Genomic DNA, 23185 nt, shown 5'->3' on the forward strand with positions numbered 1-23185 from the left:
CAAAACGCAATATCGAGTTTTCCTGCCAAAACGCAATATCGAGTTTTCCCACAAAAACTGTAAAATCGAGTTTTCCTGCCAAAACGCAATATCGAGTTTTCCCGCCAAAACCGTAAAAATTGAGTTTTCCCGCTAAAGCCGCAAAATCGAGTTTTCTCGCCAAAACCGCATAATCAGATTTTCCTGACAAAACCAGAAAATGTGTTTTCCGTCAAAACTATAAAATTCAATTTTTTTTTTGCCAAAACTACAAAATCGAATTTTTTCTGCATAAATCGTAAAATCGAATTTTTCGTCAAAACTATACAATCACATTTTCCTACAAAAAAATAATTAATTAATTATATTAAGTTAAATGGGTTAAGATGGTACCCACTAACTTTAAGTAAAACCCATTTAATAAATTGGTCATAACAAAAGTACGCATTTAAAACCCATTTAACTAAATGGGTCTAAATTAGCATTTATTTATTTTTAAAACTCATTAAAAACCCACTAACAAAACCCATTATAACATCCCTACTTCTTGATTGCAAGTTATATTGTGATGGCAAAGAGGCCAAAGACTTGATGTTGAACAAATAGAAGATGAACTATTATCAATAGTGGTTGTCTCTTACAGGACAAGTATTTTCTGTTTACTTACCAAAGTGGAATACAATCCTTTAATACATAAACAAACTGATCCTATCTGTTCAAACGAAGCTGTACTTGTGATTCACATTCACACGTCTTCTCTACTCCGTTGCCAACATGGCAGAAATAAAGATCTAATTTTACTGTATGCTAAAATTTCAAGCCAGTATTATTGCCAAAAAGTAGTGGTATGTGGACTTTAGTTGACTTGAAGTAAGAATGATCAAAGTCTTCATATGGAAAAGGAGCGGTCTGAAATTAGCATAGGTAATGTCTTTCGCCGTATTGTAGCAAAGTTGTTATCTCCAATAATTCATCCTAAACCAGTTCATTCAGATTTCAACTCTACTGAAATAATTTTCTCTGTTCTTCTATCACTATGGGGAACTGTATGTCCTTCCAACCTTCTTGTGATGCGACGCTGGACCGTGCCATTAGCGTCTTATGTAGTAAAGGTTACATTGGAAACCTCAAGAAGAATCTCAGGGATCTGCAAAGGGAAACGGAAGATCTCAGAGCAATTCAAGATGTGGTGAAGAACAAAGTAGCTAGAGAGAAGATAAAACATCGACACATGCTTAAACCTGTCCAGGTATGGCTTACACGTGTTGAGAGCTTTAATACACGGGTTGATGATACTCTTAGTACTAGTCCTGCTCAGCTTCAAAAGCTGTGTCTATGTGCTATATGCTCAAAAAACGTATGTTTGAGCTATAACTATGGGAGAAGAGTATTCTTGTTGTTGGAAGAGGTTAAGAAACTAAAATCAGAGGGTAACTTTCAAGAACTTACTGAGTTGACTATGATATGTGAAGTGGTGGAGAGGCCTACTCGAACTACGATTGGTCAGGAAGAAATGCTTGAAACGGCGTGGGAAAGACTAATGGAAGAGGAAGTTGCAATCATGGGTTTGCATGGAATGGGTGGTGTAGGCAAAACTACCCTGTTTAAACAAATCCACAACAAGTTTGCAACGATGTCTGGTAAGTTTGATGTTGTGATCTGGATCGTGGTGTCTCAAGGTGCAAGTATCTCGAAGCTTCAAGAAGATATTGCACAGAAGCTACGTCTTTGCGACGACCAGTGGACACGGAAAAACGAAAGTGATAAAGCCACGGAGATGCACAGAGTTTTAAAAGGGACGCGGTTTGTTTTAATGCTTGATGACATATGGGAGAAAGTTGATTTAGAAGCCATCGGAGTTCCGGAACCGACTAGAGAAAATGGATGCAAAGTAGCATTCACCACACGTTCCAAGGAAGTATGTGGGAGGATGGGAGATCATGAACCGATGCAAGTCAAGTGTTTGGAAAGAGATCAAGCGTGGGAGTTGTTTAGAATCAAGGTTGGAGAGAGTACGTTAAGTAGAGATCCCAACATTGTCGAGCTTGCAAGGAAGGTCGCTGAGAAATGCCATGGTCTGCCTTTAGCGCTCAGTGTTATCGGTGAGACAATGTCGTATAAAACGACGGTACAAGAATGGGAGCATGCAATAGATGTTTTGACTAGATCCGCAGCAGAGTTTTCTGACATGGAAAACAAGATTCTTCCGATTCTGAAGTATAGCTACGATAACTTGGCGGATGAACATATCAAATCATGTTTTCTGTATTGTGCTCTCTTTCCGGAAGACTATGAGATAGTTAAAGAGAGTTTGATAGAATGCTGGATATGCGAGGGATTCATCGGGGAGTACCAAGTCTTGAAAAGCGCTGTGAATAAAGGTTATGAGCTACTATGTACCCTTATCCGTGCAAATCTACTAACGGAGTTTGGTACAATAAAGGTTGGGATGCATGACGTGATTCGAGAAATGGCTCTATGGATTGCATCGGATTTGGGGAAACAGAAAGAGAGTTTTGTCGTGCAAGCTGCTGTCGGACTACATGATGTACCAAAAGTTAAGGATTGGGGAGCTGTGAGAAGGATGTCATTAATTGGTAATCATATTAAAGATATAACACAACCTATAAGCATGTGTTCTCAACTTACTACGCTTCTCCTACAGAAAAATGGTTTGGACTATCTATCAGGTGAATTCATCCAATCTATGCAAAAGCTAGTTGTTTTGGATCTATCTAGAAATGACATCATTGGTGGACTTCCAGAGCAGATATCAGAGCTGGCCTCCTTGCAGTATCTTGACGTGTCCTATACAAATATACGTCAACTGCCAGCTAGTTTCCGAGGGTTAAAGAAGCTAACTCACCTGAATTTGACTGGTACAGAAAGACTTTGTAGTATCCGAGGGATATCAAAGCTGTCGAGTTTAACAAGTTTGAAACTACTAAATTCTAAAGTTCATGGAGATGTTAACTTAGTGAAGGAGCTGCAGCACTTGGAGCATCTACAAGTTCTAACCATTAGTATATCTACGGACTCAGGCTTGGAGGAACTGTTAGGCGATCAAAGGCTGGCGAAGTGCATCGATTCTCTGAGTATTCGTCGTCTCAATATTACCCTCGATGTTCAGCTAAGACCAATCTACTTATCGTTGCTGATGAGTATGGAGAATCTTCGTCACATCAATGTCACAAACATTGATGTCTCAGAGATTGATACCAATGAAAACTGGAGGAAAAGCAAGAGAAACTCGTCTGGTTTACACAATCCGACGGTTCCATATTTCTTCACCAACCTCTCCACCGTGGGGATAGTTGACTTGAATGGCATGACGGATCTGACTTGGCTGCTGTTTGCTCCGAATCTTGTCAAACTCCACGTTGGAAATTCAGAAGAAGTGAAAGAGATTATAAACAAAAAGAAAGCGAAAAAGGTTACAGGTACTTCACCTCCTTTTCAGAAACTAGAAATGATATTGTTGGAAGGGTTGCCGAAGCTGGAGAGTATCTACTGGACTCCTCTTCCCTTTCCATTTTTGAAGAAAATAGTGAAACTAGAGTGTCCCAAGCTGAGAAAGCTTCCCTTAAATGCTACAAGCGTCTCACGAGTTGATGAGCTTTCAATAGTAATGAAGCCTGAAGAGGAAGCTCAGCTTGAATGGGAGGACGAAGATACCAAAAATCGTTTCTCGCCTGTAATCAGTCTGGTAACTATTTTTTTTTCTTATCCTCTCTCGCTCTATGTCAGCATGAGGTGTGCATCATCATTACTAGGCTGATATGATCCATTTGCAAAATAAATATATACCCAACAAAAAAATTTGGAACACATAATAGAAAATTATTTTGAGATTTAGGAATGTTATTGAATGATCTCTTCAAATGATCAAACCACCAATCTTTCTTCTGTCTTACTTTCACATTTATTAAGCAAGAATTATATGGGAGAAGAAAAAAATATCAAAAAATTAGAAACGGATTATAATCTTTTTCAGATTCTTAATATAGTTTAGAGATTAAATATGAAAAAGATTTTGCAGAAAAAAATTTTGTGTTAAAAAAATTTAGAATATATATGTTGTTCTTTCAATTTCAGTGCGTTCCAACTAATGTCACTAACTTTGTGTTCTGTTTTTCTTTTGTTTTTGGTTTTCATCAGGGTAGAGAGATGTAAACACCCTTCAATCTGGCTCCAGGCTTCTATATCTGATGTTTTCTCTTCCAGTTTCTTGATGTGTTGTTGTTCATTTGGATTATTGATTGTATCATTGCTTTTCCTTTGCATAAGAGGCTGTTGTGTTGTTTAACGTAAGACATTAAATGTATCACTTGAAATATGTTATCATTCTCCTAGTTTTTCAAAAAAGAAAAGTATACTTTTCAAACAGTTTATATGCTCTTAGGAAATAGATCTTTCTAAGAGTGTGTGTGATGCCTGCACTTTTACTGAGGATTTTGATTTTGGATTGTGACCAATGGAAAAAGGAGTCAACAAGAGGAGTAAGAGTAAAGATTTAGCCACTCGCTTTTTTGCTATGGTAACATTCTTCTAGTGTTGTCTGATGATGAGGGAAGCGATGATGCTGAAGACAAAAGAAACTTCTTAAATTACAAGTTCCTAATGTGATGGCCAAGAGGCTAAAGACTTGACATTGAATAAATAGAAGATTGAAGTATCATTCTCAAATCTCAACAGTGCTCGTCTCTTATACGACAAGTATTACAAGCTTAGCGTGTCAATATGCAAACAAAGTGGAAAAGATGAAAACAGAGAGCTTACACAATCCTTTAATACAAAAACAAACTGATCTCGTCTGTTCAAATGAAGCTACTGTACTTGTGATCACATTCACACATCGTCTCTACTCCGATGCTCCACGAGCAATTGCTCCAGTTCTTCCCTGCGTCTGTCTATCTCCTGCAACATCAAGGGTCAATGATTTAGAAGCCATCTGAGGAATGGAATGCACATATAGACACTACAATAAACTCAAACTATCACTACTTGCCTCAAGATCCTTGACAGCTTGTTCTTTTGAGATTTCTTTCTGCTGTCTAGCACGTTTCAGAAAACCAATGCATAAAATCCCCTGAAGTTCAGACAAACGATCAAAAGATTAAACCAAATCAAACATAGCAGATCCAAAACTGAAAAGAGATTGATCATATAAGCAAAGATACAACCACTACATCAACCAAAAACTATTATGAAGAAAAAGATTCAACAGTAACGCAAGAGAACAGAGGAAATAATAGAACTATGAATGTGACATCTTACTGAAATGAAATAGATAAGACCACAAGCGAGGAGCATGTAGCTTGCGATGTTCTGAAGAAGCAAGAGATCCTTCCTTTGAGTCATATAGTCAGGGAAAGCTCTTGTCATCACAGCCACACTGATACAAAAGCAAACCAATATTATAATCTTTACACCAACCAAACAATGGTCTCTTTCTCGAGCTCCTCAGTACTTACAAAATCTGAAGCATGCCTCTCCCAGCCCAGTACTCAAGAACCTTTGAAAATTTCAAAATGAATCCCCACTCTGTCTCGGCTAGAACCACAAAACAAGCAATCAACACAGCATAACACCGGAATATTCCATCGAATATCTGCCATGAAACGATCATAAAACAAGCTTCAGACGACGAACATCAATAGAGAGAGACAATAGAGAGAGAGGGGTTACTATTATTACATCGTGGCTATCCCGGAAGGAGCGAATAGCGGCGAGAACATTAACAACAACGCAGAGAATAGCGACGAGAGAGGTAACGAAGCTGAAACACCTGCAAACAACGAGGAAAGGGTCTGCTCTGTTGCTGAGCCGAGATCTTATGGCTTCACCGGAAGGCTCGCCGGTTTCTTCATTGTCCTCTGCCCTCCTCTCCATCTAAAATCCGATTTTCTCTCCGGCGAGGATTCACTCTCTGCTTAGCTCAAAATGATTGATTTTTTTAGCAAGAAAAAAAATATATTTTTTAGGATAAGTAGTTTGTACTGTGTTCGTTCGTTCATTGGTTGAATTTTTTTTCAGACATCAGACAAAAGAGTTTGCGTTTTGGTTTAGTTGTGTAAATAATAATATCACAAGAGGAAAAAGACAAAAGTCCATATCAGCCACATATACATAAAAGCCTCTCTCTCTTTCTTTTTATTTCGATCTTTCTCCGGCGAGCGATGACTTCCTTATCTACGCCTCCGTCACAAAGCCTCGCCTTCTCCCCCGCCGCCACGTCATCTAGACTCACTCCCGCCAAAAGACCGTTTTACCCTCACCGTCTCTCCGATCCTACCTCCCTCTGCCGTTGTTCCTCCGGTGGCAATCCATCATCCTCCTCCGATGATGATGGTAATCCTAGATGGGACGCTGCGATTCAGGATGTTCTCAAGAGCGCCATCAAACGGTTTGATTCGGTTATGAGCTGGTACGGCAATCAGGAGAAGGATGCTGGAGACGGCGTCGTTTCCGGTGGGAATGTCAAGAGAGAGGAGGAAAGTGATTGGGATTGGGAGCGGTGGAAGAAGCATTTTGAACATGTTGATGATCAAGACCGTCTTCTCTCCGTCCTAAAGGTATAAACTTTCTTACACCAAAGTTTTCATTTCGAACAAAAGAGTGTTGTAGAAAGTGTGTAAAGTTGAGATTTTGTGATTTGGGTACAGTCTCAATTGAATGGAGCCGTTAAACGAGAAGATTACGAAGATGCTGCGAGGCTCAAGGTGGCTATTGCAGCTGCATCTGCAAACGACTCTGTTGGCAGAGTCATGTCCAGCTTCAATGTATAAACTCTCTACTCTCTAAAATGTCAATCATAGTCTCTTAACACAAACTTCACTTCATTTGATTCTGAAAGATGTTTTTGTTGTTGTGTGTATGTGGTAGAGAGCTGTTCTTGAAGAGCGTTACAAGGATGCAGTATACTTGCGAGACAAAGCTGGCGCTGGGTTGGTGAGCTCGTTATCTGTTTTCGTTTATATAATTGTGGTTTAGTATTTCCTTATAGGTGTAGAGAGCTTTCTTCTTGTTTTTAATGTATTGCATTGTCTTCTCTATATGGCTTGTAGGTAGGGTGGTGGTCCGGTATTGCGGAAGATGTCAAAGATCCTTTTGGTCTTATTGTTCAAATCACCGCAGAGCATGGAAGATATGTGGCAAGAAGTTATAATCCTCGGTAATAACTTATTATTCTATCTATAGTGTATCAAAAAGCTTAGTTTCTCTATGTTATTTGTTGTTTTGGAACACTGTTTTATATGAAAATCCTTTCTCTCTCAGGCAACTTAGTACATCTGCTGCGGGTGCTCCTCTTTTTGAAATCTTTCTCACACTCGATGCAAAAGGCAACTACAAAAAACAGGTTTATTCCCGTCTTAACTTAAGTCGTATGTAGTTACTCTCTAGTTTGAGTTTGTGACTTGTGATATTCGTTTATTCGATGAATTTGGTTCTTTACTGGAATCTGACCTTTTAGTCGATAGCAAATTGCTCTCTAAGTTGGCTCATGACGAACTTGCTTCTTTCAGGCAGTGTACCTAAAATGGAAGGAGATTTTTGCAGACGTTCCAACTATACCTACAAGAAGTCCGAATACTCCCAGGCTTTTGACTCCGCCTGTATGGAAGGAAGATACAGGTAATCTTGCCGTCGAGCCTAGTGATGATGAAGAAGAGAGTGACAACTCAGACGACGATTCTGATCTCCTTGATGAATCTTCTGGTTTCCAGACTTTCCTGCAAGATATGATCCCTGGTGTCAAAGTCAAGGTCATGAAAGTGAACTCCCCTGGAAAGGTGGACAAAGATTTCATCTCTAAAGTTATTGAGCAGATAGCTGATGATGAAGAGAGTGATTTTGATATAGAAGATATAGTTGTGGAAGAAGAAACTAAGGCTGAAACTGAAACAGATGAAAAAGGCGCTGATATTGAATTGGAATCTGTGACAGATGAAGTCATTGACAGCAACGGAGTGAAGGAAATAGCAGTTAAGTTTGTGATAAGTGACATTGTTGGTAGACTTTCTGGACACCAACCTCTTAAAGAGTCACTTAGATCCCCTGCCAATCTTGAATCTGTGGAGAAGTCTTCGTTTCATCTTCGGTTAGAGAAGGATTTAAACGTACAACAAGAGTCCAAAGGTGTGGAAGGTACATTAGTTGATGGGAAAGGTAACCGCCAAAGTAGACGCAGGATTGATAACATTATGGTTGATCTGGCCAAATCCATTGAGAAAGAGAAGAAGATTTCTGTCAAGGTTTGTTTTGCTCTGTGTGTGCTTTGGCTTATTTTGTTCCTTATTGTTTCTTATTTTAGAAACTTTGCTTTGCAGATGCTTAAGGAGGTTGGGGAGCTGTTAAGCCTCACTCTCAGCCAGGCTCAGAACCGTCAACAGTTGTCTGGTTTGACGAGATTCCGTCGCATTGATGTGACACCATCGCTAGATCCTCTAAATGGTGAGTGAATAAATTGATAGAACTTGAAAAATGGAAATGGGTTCTACAAGTTGATATGGCTCGTTTAGCTGTTAGAAGTTACATTCTTTTTGTGACTAATGGGTTGGTGCAACCCTTCCCTATAAGTATATATTTGTTTTTTTCACAGCAACTCTCATTATGGAATGGATTCTGAAAACTTATGTTCATCTCTATCCAGGGCTATATATTGGCGCACATGGGCTTAATACATCAGAAGTGATTCATTTAAAACGCAAATTTGGCCAGTGGAAAGGTGGAAAGGAGTCTAAGAAGTCAAAGGATATTGAATTTTATGAATATGTTGAAGCTGTGAAACTAACTGGAGATCCTTATGTGCCTGCTGGGAAGGTTAGTTTCTTTGTTTGTTCTAGTATATGAGGTATTAGCACAAATATGGAAACTCTTAGTTTAAATGGTCAGTGGAAAGAGCTTGTGCCTGCTTACAGTAGTTGAAGGTGAAAGCTAATAGAAGAATGAAATAGCATATTACGTTACCAATCATGGTTCCTTCATTTACTTTTATGACACAAGAAAGGAAAGGTCATAACGGGTGGCCTTATAAAAGTGGTATGTGATGATAGGTAGCCTTTCGCGCAAAGATTGGTAGACGTTATGAGCTTCCACATAGAGGTCTCATCCCTGAAGAATTTGGAGTGGTATGCTTACAACACTATCCAAATTTATCATTTAACTCTATTTTGTGTAGCATCATAATGGAGTTTTTCTTTGAATATATAGATTGCTAGATACAAAGGACAAGGTAGGCTTGCTGATCCTGGATTTCGTAATCCAAGATGGGTGGACGGCGAGCTTGTTATCCTGGATGGCAAGGTTCCTCTCCTCATCTCTCACTAAACTTAAAACTAGCTTTTTGATGTTCCAAACTCAAATGTTTTGAGTGATATGTTTGTTAAATTGTATGGGTTTTGATGCAGTATGTTAAAGGAGGACCTGTCGTTGGATTTGTCTATTGGGCACCTGAATATCACTTTGTTATGTTCTTCAACCGCCTGAAGCTTCAAGCCTAGTGCTTTTTTTTGTCTTCTCGCTCTACAATCGAGGAAGAGTTTTCTTCTGGTTATACACATTGTAAGTTTACTCAGAAAGGTGATTAGAATGGTTTCACTATTTGTAGATTCATGGAATCAACTTATGCCTAAGATAAGATTAGGTCAAGTTCAGGGTTCACTCTTTATCTTTCTGGACCAGTAATGAGCTTGGCTTAAGGCACCTAGATTACGGCCAGAATTAACACGGCAGAGTATGTGATCATGCAGTGAAGTAGTCGGATTCTGAGACTTTTTGTCAGAAAAGAAACTGGATTGTAAGGTTGGAGAAGTAGGTATAGATATGTGTAAATTTAATGTATGTTCACTTCTCAGAGATTGCTACTCGGATGTAAACATGATAAAGAGTTGTTCTAATGTACATTTTCAGTCTATACAACGCAGGAATCTTGGTCTTGTTAGATGTCTTTTGTTGCAACAACTGGAAAAGAACACAAGCTTATAATATGTGATTCCAATAGGGAGAAACATCAAAGGAAACGATTGATCTTAGAGTTTTATCATTCCATTACACAGAAAAAAAGAAAGAAAATGGGCAACTCAGGAAGTGGCTGCGGTGGAGGTGGTCGGAGAGTGATCTCAACCTTGTCGTGAACGCCTTGGAGCAAGAGTTCTCCAGGGAATGCCACTATCTTGCGCTTCTTATCGGCTCTCGAAGTCCCAACCAAAGCTTCAAAGATGTTGGCACATTGATCGTCATTAAACAAGACTCCAAACGTTAGCTAATTCCTCCACAAATCAAAATCGTCAGGATCTTTTATGTTTTCAGTAAACATTTCACATCAAGATTTTAGATCTCAGAGAAGAGTAGGTGGAAATGAGGACACAGATTCCACATAAAATCTAAGAGCATCCACGAAGACTTGAGGATAAATAGAGAGAAAGACCTTATAAGAACCAAGACGATGGATCTCTTCCGCAAGCTCCTCTTCTACTAAAAGACCCCAACATCCCTTTCACATTTGCCTTACACAACATACACTCAACTGGTTGAACTAATCTCACTTATGTCCTTTTCATCTACACTTACGTATTTTGCGAATAAGATTCTAAAATACCCTCTTAACAATATCCCGAAAAAGCTTCCCTTTTAATCAAAAATTGAAAAGTATATTCCTCATGGACCTTGTAGAACACGGTGTAACAAGAGCTTGGTGATTAAGCAAAACTATAGATATATAATAATTAACTTCAAATAAATAAAATAAAAATGTCATCTTTATCATTCATAATACTTTAGAGAGAGAGGAGGCATCTCTCTATCTGTCTTCTCCCAACACAGTACCCACGAAATCGACCCAAAGTCTCCACCTTTCGATCCAATCCATGGCCGTTGAACAAGTAACCGACGACTCTCCTCCCTCTTCCACTCCCAAAGCCTCGCCTTTAGGATCCTCCGTGATTCCCATCGTCAACAAGCTTCAAGACATATTCGCTCAGCTCGGAAGCCACTCTTCGATCGAGCTTCCTCAGGTAGCCGTCGTCGGGAGCCAGAGCAGCGGCAAGTCCAGCGTCCTCGAAGCTCTCGTCGGCAGAGACTTTCTCCCTCGCGGCAACGACATCTGCACTCGCCGACCTCTCGTCCTCCAGCTAGTCCAGACCAAAAGCAAGTCTAGTGGAGGATCATCCGACGACGAGTGGGGAGAGTTCCTCCACTTGCCTAGCAACCATCGTATCTACGACTTCTCAGAGATTCGCCGCGAAATTGAGGTACTTTTTGGATTCATATCATACCCTTTGTATTGCCTTTTTAAAGTTACAATCTTTTTTTTTTTGTGTGTAGGCTGAGACGAATAGGTTAGCAGGAGGGAACAAAGGTGTTAAGGACAAGCAGATTCGTTTGAAGATATTTTCTCCCAATGTGTTGGATATCACGCTTGTTGATCTTCCTGGGATCACTAAGGTGCCTGTGGGTGACCAGCCGACTGATATTGAAGCGCGTATTAGGACCATGATCTTGTCTTATATCAAGCAGCCTAGCTGTTTGATACTGGCTGTTACTCCTGCTAATTCGGATTTGGCGAACTCGGATGCGCTTCAGATTGCAGGGAACGCTGATCCTGATGGTAAGTAGAAGACTAATGATCTGTTTAATGGGCTTTATTTGACGTGCTACTCATCTTTACTTTTTTACTGTCTCCAGGTCACAGAACTATAGGTGTTATCACAAAGGTACATATGCTTACCATCATTGTAGTTTGGTTATGTTGTTCATTTATTTAAATTATGTTTGTTCTCAATGTTTTCAGTTGGATATCATGGACAAAGGTACAGATGCTCGTAATCTACTGCTTGGAAAAGTTGTGCCTTTACGACTTGGATATGTGGGAGTCGTAAACCGTTGTCAGGAGGTAAAGCTGTGGTCTTGTGCTGATATGTCTTACGTTTGTCTTGCTTTCATATAGTATTCCGACTCTTCCTTTAATTTTTTTACTATTCTTCATGTATTTGTACTTCGACTACTTAGACTCAAACCACATCAGACCAATGCTGGTGATGGATTATTTATGTGGCTCTGCATTCACACAGCGTTTAAACTTTCTTTGGTCTTGATAAACAGGATATTTTACTAAACCGTTCAGTCAAGGATGCACTAACCGCAGAAGAGAAGTTCTTCCAGAGTCGTCCAGTATGATTTCATCAATTTTCCCACTCCCTTCCTGATATTCTTTCGATTTGTCCTGATTCGAGTTTTTTTTGGGGTATCTCACAGGCTTATCATGGCCTTGCTGATCGTGTGGGTATCCCTCAGCTAGCTAAGAAGCTAAATCAGGTATGCATGATGAACTTTTTTTGTTGTTACTGACTAGTTTCTTTTCCTTTTAATAGTTTTCGTATCTGGTATTGGTATGTATTATATTAGACCATGACTAATAGAAGCTAGCCTTTCTGTTGCATGTTTTTCTAGATTCTTGTTCAGCATATCAAGGCTCTGCTTCCTGATTTGAAATCGCGTATAAGTAATGCTTTGGTCGCTACAGCTAAGGAGCATCAAAGCTATGGTGAAATTACAGAGTCCAGGGTATGTGTTCATTACCCAATTTGCGGCTCATCTACTGATTTTTTTTGTTAACAATGACACTGGTATTGGCTTTTGTAACGTACCATTTGTTCCACTTTATAATGTCTTTTGCTCAATCTTTTCGTTTTGAGTAGAAATTTTCTCGTCCAGACTATTTGCTCATGCATAAGCCCTCTCTGTTCATGACATTCATGGAGTATTTTATTTTTAGACTACAACATAAAAGAATCTACATCTGGTAGAACTTTCATTCGAAGGTGTTCTTATTTGTAGAATATTGTTGGCCAATATGTAGTTAGCTTATTCTAAATATTTACATTTTAAATCGAAATCGTAATATGCTTCTTTTTCATTTCTTTATGAATTGCTTAGTCTTTTGAACTTATCTTATTCTTTGGGTCTTTACTGTCCTTGAAATCTGTAGGCTGGTCAAGGAGCTCTTCTCCTCAACTTTCTTTCAAAATACTGTGAAGGTAATATCTAAAGAAGATATTTTAGTTGAGACAATGGCTCTTTGTTTTATGTTTTTTTTTTTGGCTGATAGTGAACCTCATGGTTAACTTTTTGAAACAGCATACTCTTCATTGTTGGAAGGGAAAAGTGAAGAAATGTCTACATCCGAGCTCTCCGGAGGAGCAAGAATTCACCATATTTTCCAATCAATCTTTGTTAAGAGTTTGGAGGTTCGCTTGCACAACTTTAGCCTTTTCTAATCAATTCTTGCTTAATCTGTATATGCTTCCCGAGCTACTGAGGTGGATTTCTTTTTGAATTTAGACTGATGAACTTCCTTTACATTGCTTTTCAGGAGGTTGATCCGTGCGAAGACTTGACAGATGATGATATTCGGACTGCGATCCAGAATGCAACTGGTCCAAGATCCGCATTATTTGTTCCGGCCGTAGTTTTCGTGATTTTTTTCTAAGCATGTTTGGATGCATATCTAATTAAAATCTATTGACTTCAATCTTTTCTGCATAGGTTCCATTTGAAGTTCTTGTAAGGAGGCAGATATCTCGTTTGTTAGATCCTAGCCTGCAGTGTGCCAGGTTCATTTTTGATGAGCTCATAAAGGTGAGGTTTGTTTTCTGGTTGTTGATAAATATGATAATCTTAGTTTCATTTTCTTCACAAATTTGAATTTCTTTACAGATTAGCCATAAATGTATGATGAATGAGTTGCAGCGCTTCCCTGTCCTGAGAAAGCGAATGGATGAGGTTATAGGGGATTTCCTGCGAGGAGGTCTTGAACCCTCAGAAGCAATGATCGGGGATCTCATTGATATGGAGGTATGTATAATGTATTAGAGATCCCTATGATAATTGATGTCATTTACCCCAGAATAAATTATCAGTTGAGATCATGTATTGTCTATAAGGAGCAATAACTGATTTTTTTTCTCATGTTGGTTGATTAGGAGCCGCTTTTAGCTTAAGAAGTTGTTATTTCTCCTTTTGTTGGTCGACCAGTTTCTTATAAAATCTGAACTAAATTATTACTGCGGGTGGTCTTGATTGCTTCAATGGTAATGTCAATGTCTTGCGTGTTGTTTGCAGATGGATTACATAAACACTTCACATCCAAATTTTATTGGTGGAACCAAGGCCGTGGAGGCTGCAATGCAACATGTGAAGTCTTCTAGGATTCCCCATCCTGTGGCACGACCAAAGGTATGAAGTACGCTGAACAACTTAAATGAAAATTAGGTTAGTGTTTCTTATACGTTTAATTTAATGTAGCAGGATACAGTGGAGCCTGATAGAACATCTTCTCAGGTGAAGTCTCGATCTTTTCTCGGAAGACAAGCTAATGGAATTGTTGTGGATCAGGTAATGTTATAGTTCTATCTATATATCTTCATGCACTTGGCACTAACGCCCATGAGCAAATTTGAAATTGTCAAGCCAAAGAGTTGTTATTTGACGCTTTCTCCATTACATGTTCCCAGGGAGTTGTCTCTGCAGATGCTGAAAAAGCTGCACCAGCTGGTAATGTTCTAATGCTGTCATGTTTAGCTTTCCATTGCATTCAACAAATAAATAAACTGTGGTTTTGTTGATCAATTGATTCTTTATAGCAAATGCAAGTGAATCAAGGTGGGGCATTCCTTCCATTTTCCGAGGGAGTAATAACCAGGGAGCCACCAAAGAAAACATCTTAAACAAACCGTTCAGTGAAGATGTTGAGGATACGTCTCAGAACAACTCATCGATGATCTACCTAAAGGAGGTGTGTCTTCTGTGCTGTCATAGGTTCAATCATACACATTACCCACATACATGTTTTACCTATTCAACTCATGCTGTTTCCTTTGCTTGCCTGAAGCCCCCGGCTGTCTTGAGGCCATCCGAAACCCATACAGAACAGGAAGATATTGAAATTCAGATAACAAAGCTGTTACTTAAATCATACTATGACATTGTGAGGAAGAATATTGAGGACTTAGTACCAAAAGCAATCATGCATTTCCTGGTACGTACTTCATACCTCCCCAAAGTTAGTTGCAGCAACTCAAGTTACATATGAAAAGCATTTTTGTTGTCTTGAAAGTAACTGAGCTCTGTAGATATTGATACCATTTCTATATCATGCTCAGGTAAACCACACGAAACGTGAGCTGCACAATGTCTTCATCAAGAAGCTTTACAGGTGATGCATGTGTTTTCTGTTAGTACTTCACATCTGTGTTTGTATAGTTTCTTATTAATGAGTATTCATATCATTCTGGTGCAGGGAGAACTTGTTTGAAGAAATGCTGCAAGAGCCAGATGAGATAGCAGGTAAGAGGAAACGCACTCAGGAGACTCTCCACATTCTTCAGCAAGCTTACAGGGTATGTTCTCAGCTTAGACCTAACTCTCCACATTAGTTTGGTTCAGCAAAAAACATTCTTATGTATGTTCTATATAATCATATGGTTTTGCGTGTTAAGCAGACACTAGACGAGTTGCCTTTGGAAGCAGGATCAGTCTCCAATGGTGGTACCGATACAACAGGCGTGTCGAAATATCTGGACTTGCCGACATCTTCTTCGATGTATTCAATGAGCAGTTCACCATACTCAGCATCTCCAGGTAATGGAAGAAGATACAGAAGAGCAGGAGATCAACACCAAAACGGATATGGATTCTGACATGATCCAGAATCAATATATCTGACTTTTGATAAATGATAAAACGCATTTTCACTCGGTTAATGACTCTCATCAGGTATTTAGTATAATTAAATTATGTGTTGGCAAAATGAAGAAAGTTATATAGGAGAATGGGACAACGGGTGTTGGAGTCAGCATTGGGTTTGACTGGGGAGAGAGTAAGAAGGTGATATAGTAGTTTCTATTGGGTTCAGATGCTCCATGTAATGTAACAATAACAGGAAGCAAACTCTTGCACTCTACATATTTTTGAATTGGTTCAAAAATAATGTACCCTATTTGAGTTCCCTCACAACTTTGTTGAATATCGATAAAGGTTTTTGTATGAATTACATAAACTAGTACGAATTAGGCAAAACAACTTGCAGTTGCTGAAGAAAATCAGCAACAGAAGCAGAGGAAATGGATTATGAATCCATCTTTGTCAACGTGTATTTGTATTGGCTAAAGAACTCAGTTTGAAGGGGTATAAAATTTTATTACATAAATCTCATCATAACCAAAAAAAAAAACACACACACACAAAGAGAGATCTAAATTTCTTTTTAAAGAAGTTCAATCAATGCATATAATGGTCGGGTCGCAGCAACATTCATCCACAAGGCAGCAACAACACATAGCCGCAAGTCTGCATCAACACACAAATTACAACAGAATCAATACAATACTAACTCATAACGTTTCCATAACACGTTGAAAATTATAAACCTTAGTCCTAACTCCTTGGTTATTTGCTAAGCTAATTATAGAAACAAGACAACACTTACAGTCCTTCAAGGAAACCAGGTTTCTTTCTTGGCGGCGGTGGCGGGGGCGGTGGTGGAGCATAGTACTGCGGTGGTACTCCAACTGGAGGCGGCGGGCCATGAGGGTAGTTTCCCGGTGCAGGGTAAGGGTAAGCATACTTTGGATCACTCATATTTTTGCTAGAGAAGCGATCAAATCACTGAAAAAGACTAATAAACTGTAGATTTTGCGTTGGGAAACGAAGGAAAATAATAGTAGACAGAGAGAGAGAGAAGACTGACGAAGATCTTTAGAGCACAAATATGAGCTTGTGTGTTTATATTTGCCAAAGACCACAGCTTCCTTCGAGGATGTTTCTTATACAAGTTGATAAAAAAAATAACAATGTATGTTTTGGGAAAGAAGAATGTGTGGAGGAGAATTTGAGAATAATCTTGAAAGTACACACAAAGTTAACTTTTACAAAGCGGCGAAGAAAAAGAGAGATATAAAAGACGTTTAGGAATCAAATGCTTTGGTGGAATGGAACATTCGACACGGTTCTAGAGATGAGAGGAAGCATCGGTGGTGATGCAATCAAAGCGTTTGCTTTTGTTTTGGAGTTTCTTTTATTATTCTCTTCCTTCTTTCCAGAGTTTTCCTTCGGTTACTTCCTCAAAAACTTGTTCACACTTCGTTATCATACATTCTACAGTCTATTTTTTTGTGTTGTAATATCTTCCCCATAATCTCACCATGTGCTCTAATAAAATAAAACCATTTTTAAGATGCTTTGATATCTCAGAAAACTTTATTAATCGTATCAAAAGAACTTAAAACTGTTACCGACGACACATCAAAGCATTCCAAGAAGTAAATGTGAACAAACACAGCAAAAGAGCTTCTACTTCTGATCGACTCCACTTGGCCATGTCTGATTCTTGACAGGCTCGAGAATAGCTTCAACCTCAGAGAGAGTTTCTTGATCCATACCCAAATCTTCAAGCTCTCTAACTGCTGCAACATTTTCTTCTACCTGACTCAAAATAAAACACACACATTGTTTTCGTATGTTAACTCCAGTGAGATTGATTTGAGATTTGAGTACCTGTGAGACAGAGCTCATTCCAACCAACACTGATGAAATCTCCTTGTTTGCCAAACTGTACTGCAACGCCAACTTTGTGATCTTCTTACCCTTTGATTTACAATGAGCAGCAGCGGCTTTGCAAGCAGACTACACAAAAACAATAAAAGTATAACAAAGAATCTAACCATCTATGGTTAATAGAATACTACATGCAACGGAGTGTTCTATGACAATGGTATGTGTCAATACCTTGAGCTCAGGGGAAGCAGGATGCCATTCAGGACCACCTTGTTCCGTAAGAAGACCCATTGCTAACGGAGAAGCACTAATCACACCCACACCTTTCCCTTTCAAGTAAGGTATCAAATCCACCAACGTCGAATCATTCACACCGTAATGGCAGTACGATAGTATCACATCGACCGTCCCTGGAGGCACTCGATCAAGAACATAAGTGAAAATATCCAACGGGAGACCAGTGATACCGATGAACCGTGTCTTCCCTTCACGTTTCAGTTTCTGGAGCGCAGGGATCGTTTCACTCACAATCTGTCTCAATCAAGAAACAACCAATTAGCAAAACGCTGTTCACAGAGAGTGATAAAATCAAGAGAGAGCGATCAAAAACCTGGTCAAGAGACCCGAACTCAATGTCGTGGCAATGAAGTATGTCAACGTAGTCTAGCTGAAGCCTCTCCAAGCTCTCGTCGATGCTCTTTGTTACTCTCTCGGCGCTGAAGTCGAAACCTTCTTCGTAACGTCCACACTTGGTTGCAACAATGTAGTCGCTTCTAGGGACTTGTAGTGCCTTGAGTCCTTTACCAAGCATCTTCTCCGATAGTGTTCCTCCATAATACCTTCTCAAAATCAAAAACTTTAAATAAATAACATTAACCATAGAGAATCAAATCACTCAAGTCTACTATTCATTCTGACAATTATCGACTATGAATCAGTAAGTTCTTCAGATGAAAAGAGATAGAAGAAGTGATTATTACGGGGAAGTGTCGAAGAAGTTAATGCCTTGTCGGAACGCTTCGCGTACGGTGGCGACGGCATCAACTTCGGCGACTGGACCGAAGACGCTTCCGAGCGGAGAGGCGCCGAAGCCAACTGAGCTAACTTTGAGGCCTGTGTTTCCCAGAGGACGAAGCTCCATCTTGGCCTGAGGAATCGACATCGCTAGAAAAGATCGACACAAAAGTGGTGCTCTCTCAGACAAAACTGATGCAACTGGGGAGATAGATATGGTCGAGAAGAGAATACAAGTCGATACCTGTTCTGTTTTGGATTTTTTATACACATGGTGCTTAAGTTCCAGAAACTACGATTATACCCTTTTCGATCGAAATTACGACTTGGTTTACATGGTATAGAAAATCAATCATACTTCTAGACTTGATTTACATGCTATATAGACTCTTGATTTACATGCTATAATATTTTTTGGAACTATATGCTTTTCTCGTTCTCAATTTTCTTTTTCTTTTTTAGTTCTGGTTGAACTATTGATATAGCTTTTTTTGAGAATAAACTATTGATTCAGAGTTATTAAATAGCTTTTTCTTACAGAAACTATTGATTCAAAGTTGTTATACCATAACCCTTAGTTATTGGAGACATAGGCTGATAAATTGAAGAAACGGTTGAACCAAAAATACAAGTCATATAGCTTTTCTTATTATATTTATGTCTAATCCGCAGCTAAATTAAACTACTAATTTTAGGAAATTTGTTCCATCATCTTTAGCCGTCCTTGATACGGTGACGGTCATCACTATCAGCTCTAAATAATGTGCGTACATCAGTTCAAAAATGTTCGGAAACTGTTTATACATAAGTTCTAGTCACATTTACTTGAAAACGTGACACCAACTAGGCCATAAACTATCATTTATATACATGTAATACTGTAAATTTTATAAGTATCCATCACAAACTGTAATTTTTTTATTTTTAATTTTTTTATCGTGTTATTTGAGCTCATACATCATTTTTGATGCAAATGATTTTCTCGATGGCAGGGGAAAAGTATGTACTGCTTCCTCAATGGTGGAATGCAGGAGCTATAACTGAATTGTATGTTTCAGCAACCTTAGAATTGCTCTCTGCATTAAAAAAAAATTTGGTGGTCTTGTTTGTGATTCATTAGAATAATGTGAGTTGGCAAAACCTAAATATGAATTGGTAGATAGAAAATTGACATCAGAAAGTGAGAAGGAGAAACTCCTACACGGTTTTATGCAAAGAGTGCATATCTAGTACGTGATACACTTGAGATCTTGGATGTTCTACGCTCATTTATGGTTAACTTTATCCAAACATATTACTTTTTATTACTGGAGCGGACAAATGAAGAATTTCTTGGCTCTTTTCATTATTGGAGCGGACATATTACTTGGATCTTGGATGTTCAACGCTCATTACTTTTTTTTTTGTCAAAAATGGCTTATGCTCAGTCTTCACAGGACTATCGTTCCTCAAGCTAACCGAAGATTTGGTTAAAAGAAAGTATTGTTCGCGTTTATCAGCAATAAAACTTTTGAGTGGCTCAACACGTCCCAAGCGGCTTATGTCGATGCAAGTAACATCATGAGAGAGGAGGAGTCTTCCTTTGAGGTTTTTGTACTCGAGCGGTTTTTGTACTCGAGCATATAAATAGTAATGTTGTTACCGTGGATTGCATCAATCTTTGTTATAACAACGCTCCCTTCTGCGGGGTAACGAGACGTAACCATCCTACAAAGTTTCGTATTCATGGCTCGCTTCAAAAAATAATGCAAAAATGAATATATTAGACGGTGAGAAACACAATAAAACTGATTCCGATTGAAGAAGCGTAGATATATCAAAGATTAGAGAATCTGAGAGTACCTGAAAAGAAACAGAATGTGATATCCAAAACGCAGAGCAAATCAACAAATCTGAGAGTAACTAGAATGAAGGGAGTGATCTTCCAAAACGCAGAGCGGATCTTAAAGAGAGAGAGGATTATATAGGAGAGCCGCAGGAATCTCTAGAGTTTTAAGGTTCCAGATGGGCTGATTTTAATGCTTTGTAGTTCAAGACTTGATTTACATGCTATAATATTTTTTGGAACTATATGCTTTTCTCGTTCTCATTTTTCTTTTTCTTTTTTCCTAAATATTAGTTCCTAAAATGGATTGTTTACTTCTATTCACAAAATCAACCCACCGTTTAAAAAGTTTCAAAAATTGGACCCAATTGAAGGGAATTTTTTTTGATTCTCCAAAATAGGGGTATTATTCAATCATCGATTTAAAATTATTTATTAATGTTTTGTAATCTATCAGATTTTAAAATAATGAATTCTAAAATCTCGGCAGTATGTCATGGATTTTGAATTCAATCATTTGTTCATGAGAATCCATGAAATATTACTTTAAATCAAATTTAAAATACAAAGAATTTTAAAATCTTTAAAACTTGAATAACATTCGATTTTAAAAACCGAATTTAATGATTCATTAATGAGACGTAAATGTGCGTCACTTTTACGACTAATGCTTTTACGATTAAATTACGACCACTTGCCTGAGTCGTACATTTACGTCTGATTTACGACTAATTCATTTAGTCGTAATATTACGACCAATGTGCCTCCAATAATTATTTACGACAGCTTCTAACGACCAATCAGTTTTCGAAGTTAATTGGTCGTAAAATCCATATTACGACCAAATGGCTACTTATACTGTAGTCATTAAGGTTTTGTTTTCTTGTAGCGATTGAATAACACTAGATTTAAATAGAATATAGAACCATCATTTAAATAACTGTGTATTGTGTTTAGATTTAAATTCTATTAAAATATATGATTGAATAATACCACCTAAATTTTATTTTTATATTTTTAAAATTTAAGACCTTATTATTTAGGCATTCATGTTCAAGCATTTGGTTTTCGTTTATTTTTGTTATTGTTGCTGTATTTACTGTATTGATTAAAAAAAAATCTTTACTTACAATTTTTATTTAAAAATTTATTGTAGTGTAACTATGTCATTTTGATTTCATTACATTTTATTAGTTTTAAGAAATCATGTGAAAACCAAATCCTTATGTTTCTATATTTGTTTTGTTATGAAAATGTGTTTGTTTTGTTCATTGTCTTGATATCCTATCTTAGGTTGATGCCTAGTTGAACTAATCTAATAAACATTGGAAAATTGTTAAACCATTTGAACTAAAAAAGAAAGAAAGAAAATTAAACACTGATCAGGTCAGACCACTAATTAGAAACCGTTTTCACGGTTACACACCTCTATTATAATAAGCATTAAGCATCATTTGCATCTCTTCACCTGACCTGGTAAAAGTCATAGTAATTAACAAGCATAAAACATAGAAGTTATCTAGAGTATAAAATATACATTAAAATATTCTAATGATTTGTATATCTTGTGTTTCGAAGTTTCTACTAGATAATAATTTTAAAAACATACAAAAGTATATGGCAATTTTGAAGAAATTGTCTTGCATTTTTAATACTTCTAAAATTGTGCAGTCAAATCAATATTCTTAAATTTATTTACAAATGGACAATTTTATTAATTTACGGCTCTATGTTCTGACCCTTTCGCTAATTGACTTTGTAAAACAGATTAAAATAAAATTACTGCAAGCAAGTGTGTATTAGTTTGCCAAAAACTATTTTCCAAGTGTTAATACTTGCCCATAAAATAACTCTAATGTAAACAGTAACGTGCACTATATATATCCTCGTTTGGAACCCACAAATCATATTATCATATCCAACCAAGAAAAAAGTATGAAGATTTCTTCTCAAACCCTAGTATTCGTGACTATAGCACTTGTTTTAGCTTTTGCAGTTCCTCTGAAAGCCCAAGACAGTCAACAAGATTATCTCGATGTGCACAACCGTGCTCGTCGTGCTGTTGGTGTGGCTCCGATAAGATGGCATGCGGATGTGGCGGCATACGCCCGACAATATGCTCTGCGAATGCGGGGGGACTGTCGTCTCATTCATTCAGGCGGGCGTTACGGCGAAAACTTGGCAGGAAGCACTGGTGATCTGTCTGGAGCTGACGCAGTGAGGTTGTGGGTCAACGAGAAGAACGACTACTTCTACAATTCGAACACTTGTCGTTCCGGAAAAGCATGTGGTCACTATACGCAAGTTGTGTGGAGAAACTCGGTGTGGGTTGGATGCGCCAAAGTTAGGTGTAACAGTGGTGGCACTTTCATCATTTGCAGCTATGATCCTCCTGGTAATGTTAGGGGCCGTTGGCCTTACTAAGTGTATATATATATACGCAGATGAATAAAACATGTCCATAGAGGACGTACTTGTGTGTTTTTTATCTTTCAAATAATGATTATCATCTACCAGAATATGGTGATTCCTTAACGTTCGTGTGTTTACGGTTTGTACAATATTTTGTGATGGAATAATACATTTATATAGTTGTTTTATACGTACAATTGCAAAGAAATACATTGCATGCGAACATGCAGGGTCATGTGAGTGTATGATCTTCTTTTTGCCTTTAAATAGACCTCAGTCAAAATTTCATAAGACACAGAAAATGTAGAATTTACAAATACTAGAACTAATGATGTCTAGAAAACATGAGATACCAAGCCTGGAATGTTTATCTGTATTTACATTTGCTGTTGGTTTTATAGA

The 23185-nt window shown here is 38.1% G+C and overlaps 6 protein-coding genes across 10 annotated transcripts; 4 read left to right on the plus strand and 2 right to left on the minus strand.

The window, feature by feature from the left end:
- Positions 1–588: 588 nt before the first annotated feature.
- LOC125590161 (probable disease resistance protein At1g61190) lies at positions 589–4365 on the plus strand. The gene is made up of 2 exons (XM_048763330.1): positions 589–3685; positions 4138–4365. The coding sequence occupies exons 1-2, from the start codon at positions 1016–1018 to the stop codon at positions 4150–4152; spliced, it is 2685 nt and encodes an 894-aa protein (XP_048619287.1). The 5' UTR covers positions 589–1015; the 3' UTR covers positions 4153–4365.
- A 270-nt stretch (positions 4366–4635) lies between these two features.
- LOC125590165 lies at positions 4636–6024 on the minus strand. The gene is made up of 5 exons (XM_048763335.1): positions 5677–6024; positions 5454–5590; positions 5257–5374; positions 4988–5068; positions 4636–4896 (listed from the first exon to the last, which is right to left on the minus strand). The coding sequence occupies exons 1-5, from the start codon at positions 5869–5871 to the stop codon at positions 4828–4830; spliced, it is 600 nt and encodes a 199-aa protein (XP_048619292.1). The 5' UTR covers positions 5872–6024; the 3' UTR covers positions 4636–4827.
- Positions 6003–9922, plus strand: LOC125590163 (protein EXECUTER 1, chloroplastic-like). Of its 2 annotated transcripts, XR_007326364.1 has the most exons (12): positions 6003–6554; positions 6645–6761; positions 6865–6930; positions 7047–7153; positions 7258–7339; positions 7506–8234; positions 8310–8433; positions 8633–8802; positions 9036–9110; positions 9193–9285; positions 9390–9543; positions 9664–9922. XR_007326364.1 is itself a non-coding variant. In XM_048763333.1 (11 exons), exons 1-11 carry the CDS (start codon positions 6159–6161, stop codon positions 9480–9482), a joined length of 2052 nt encoding a protein of 683 aa, XP_048619290.1. In that variant the 5' UTR covers positions 6003–6158; the 3' UTR covers positions 9483–9922. The 2 variants fall into 2 exon arrangements, 1 of the variants encoding a protein (XP_048619290.1); XM_048763333.1 differs by having other exon boundaries at positions 9390–9922.
- Positions 9923–10726: 804 nt separating this feature from the next.
- On the plus strand, positions 10727–16030 carry LOC125590162 (dynamin-related protein 3A-like). Of its 2 annotated transcripts, none has more exons than XM_048763331.1 (20): positions 10727–11231; positions 11305–11587; positions 11665–11693; positions 11771–11872; positions 12082–12150; positions 12235–12294; positions 12430–12543; positions 12968–13016; positions 13117–13226; positions 13352–13444; positions 13525–13617; positions 13696–13833; positions 14101–14214; positions 14284–14373; positions 14493–14532; positions 14622–14773; positions 14870–15016; positions 15141–15193; positions 15278–15377; positions 15480–16030. In XM_048763331.1, exons 1-20 carry the CDS (start codon positions 10848–10850, stop codon positions 15675–15677), a joined length of 2418 nt encoding a protein of 805 aa, XP_048619288.1. In that variant the 5' UTR covers positions 10727–10847; the 3' UTR covers positions 15678–16030. The 2 variants fall into 2 exon arrangements, with proteins under 2 accessions (XP_048619288.1, XP_048619289.1); XM_048763332.1 differs by having other exon boundaries at positions 10728–11231; positions 14287–14373.
- Positions 16031–16155: 125 nt separating this feature from the next.
- Positions 16156–18789, minus strand: LOC125590164 (L-galactose dehydrogenase). 3 transcript variants are annotated; one of them, XR_007326366.1, is made up of 8 exons: positions 18513–18789; positions 18143–18371; positions 17764–18063; positions 17533–17661; positions 17271–17460; positions 16727–17187; positions 16466–16644; positions 16156–16326 (listed from the first exon to the last, which is right to left on the minus strand). XR_007326366.1 is itself a non-coding variant. In XM_048763334.1 (5 exons), the coding sequence occupies exons 1-5, from the start codon at positions 18692–18694 to the stop codon at positions 17329–17331; spliced, it is 972 nt and encodes a 323-aa protein (XP_048619291.1). In that variant the 5' UTR covers positions 18695–18789; the 3' UTR covers positions 17222–17328. The 3 variants fall into 3 exon arrangements, 1 of the variants encoding a protein (XP_048619291.1); XR_007326365.1 differs by having other exon boundaries at positions 16466–17187; XM_048763334.1 differs by lacking the exons at positions 16156–16326; positions 16466–16644; positions 16727–17187 and having other exon boundaries at positions 17222–17460.
- A 3482-nt stretch (positions 18790–22271) lies between these two features.
- Positions 22272–22971, plus strand: LOC106444785 (pathogenesis-related protein 1). Its single transcript, XM_013886218.3, has one exon. It carries the CDS (start codon positions 22307–22309, stop codon positions 22793–22795), a length of 489 nt encoding a protein of 162 aa, XP_013741672.2. The 5' UTR covers positions 22272–22306; the 3' UTR covers positions 22796–22971.
- Positions 22972–23185: the final 214 nt, after the last annotated feature.

Source organism: Brassica napus, chromosome C7 (genome assembly GCF_020379485.1).
Source record: "Brassica napus cultivar Da-Ae chromosome C7, Da-Ae, whole genome shotgun sequence".
Classification (NCBI taxonomy): domain Eukaryota; kingdom Viridiplantae; phylum Streptophyta; class Magnoliopsida; order Brassicales; family Brassicaceae; genus Brassica; species Brassica napus.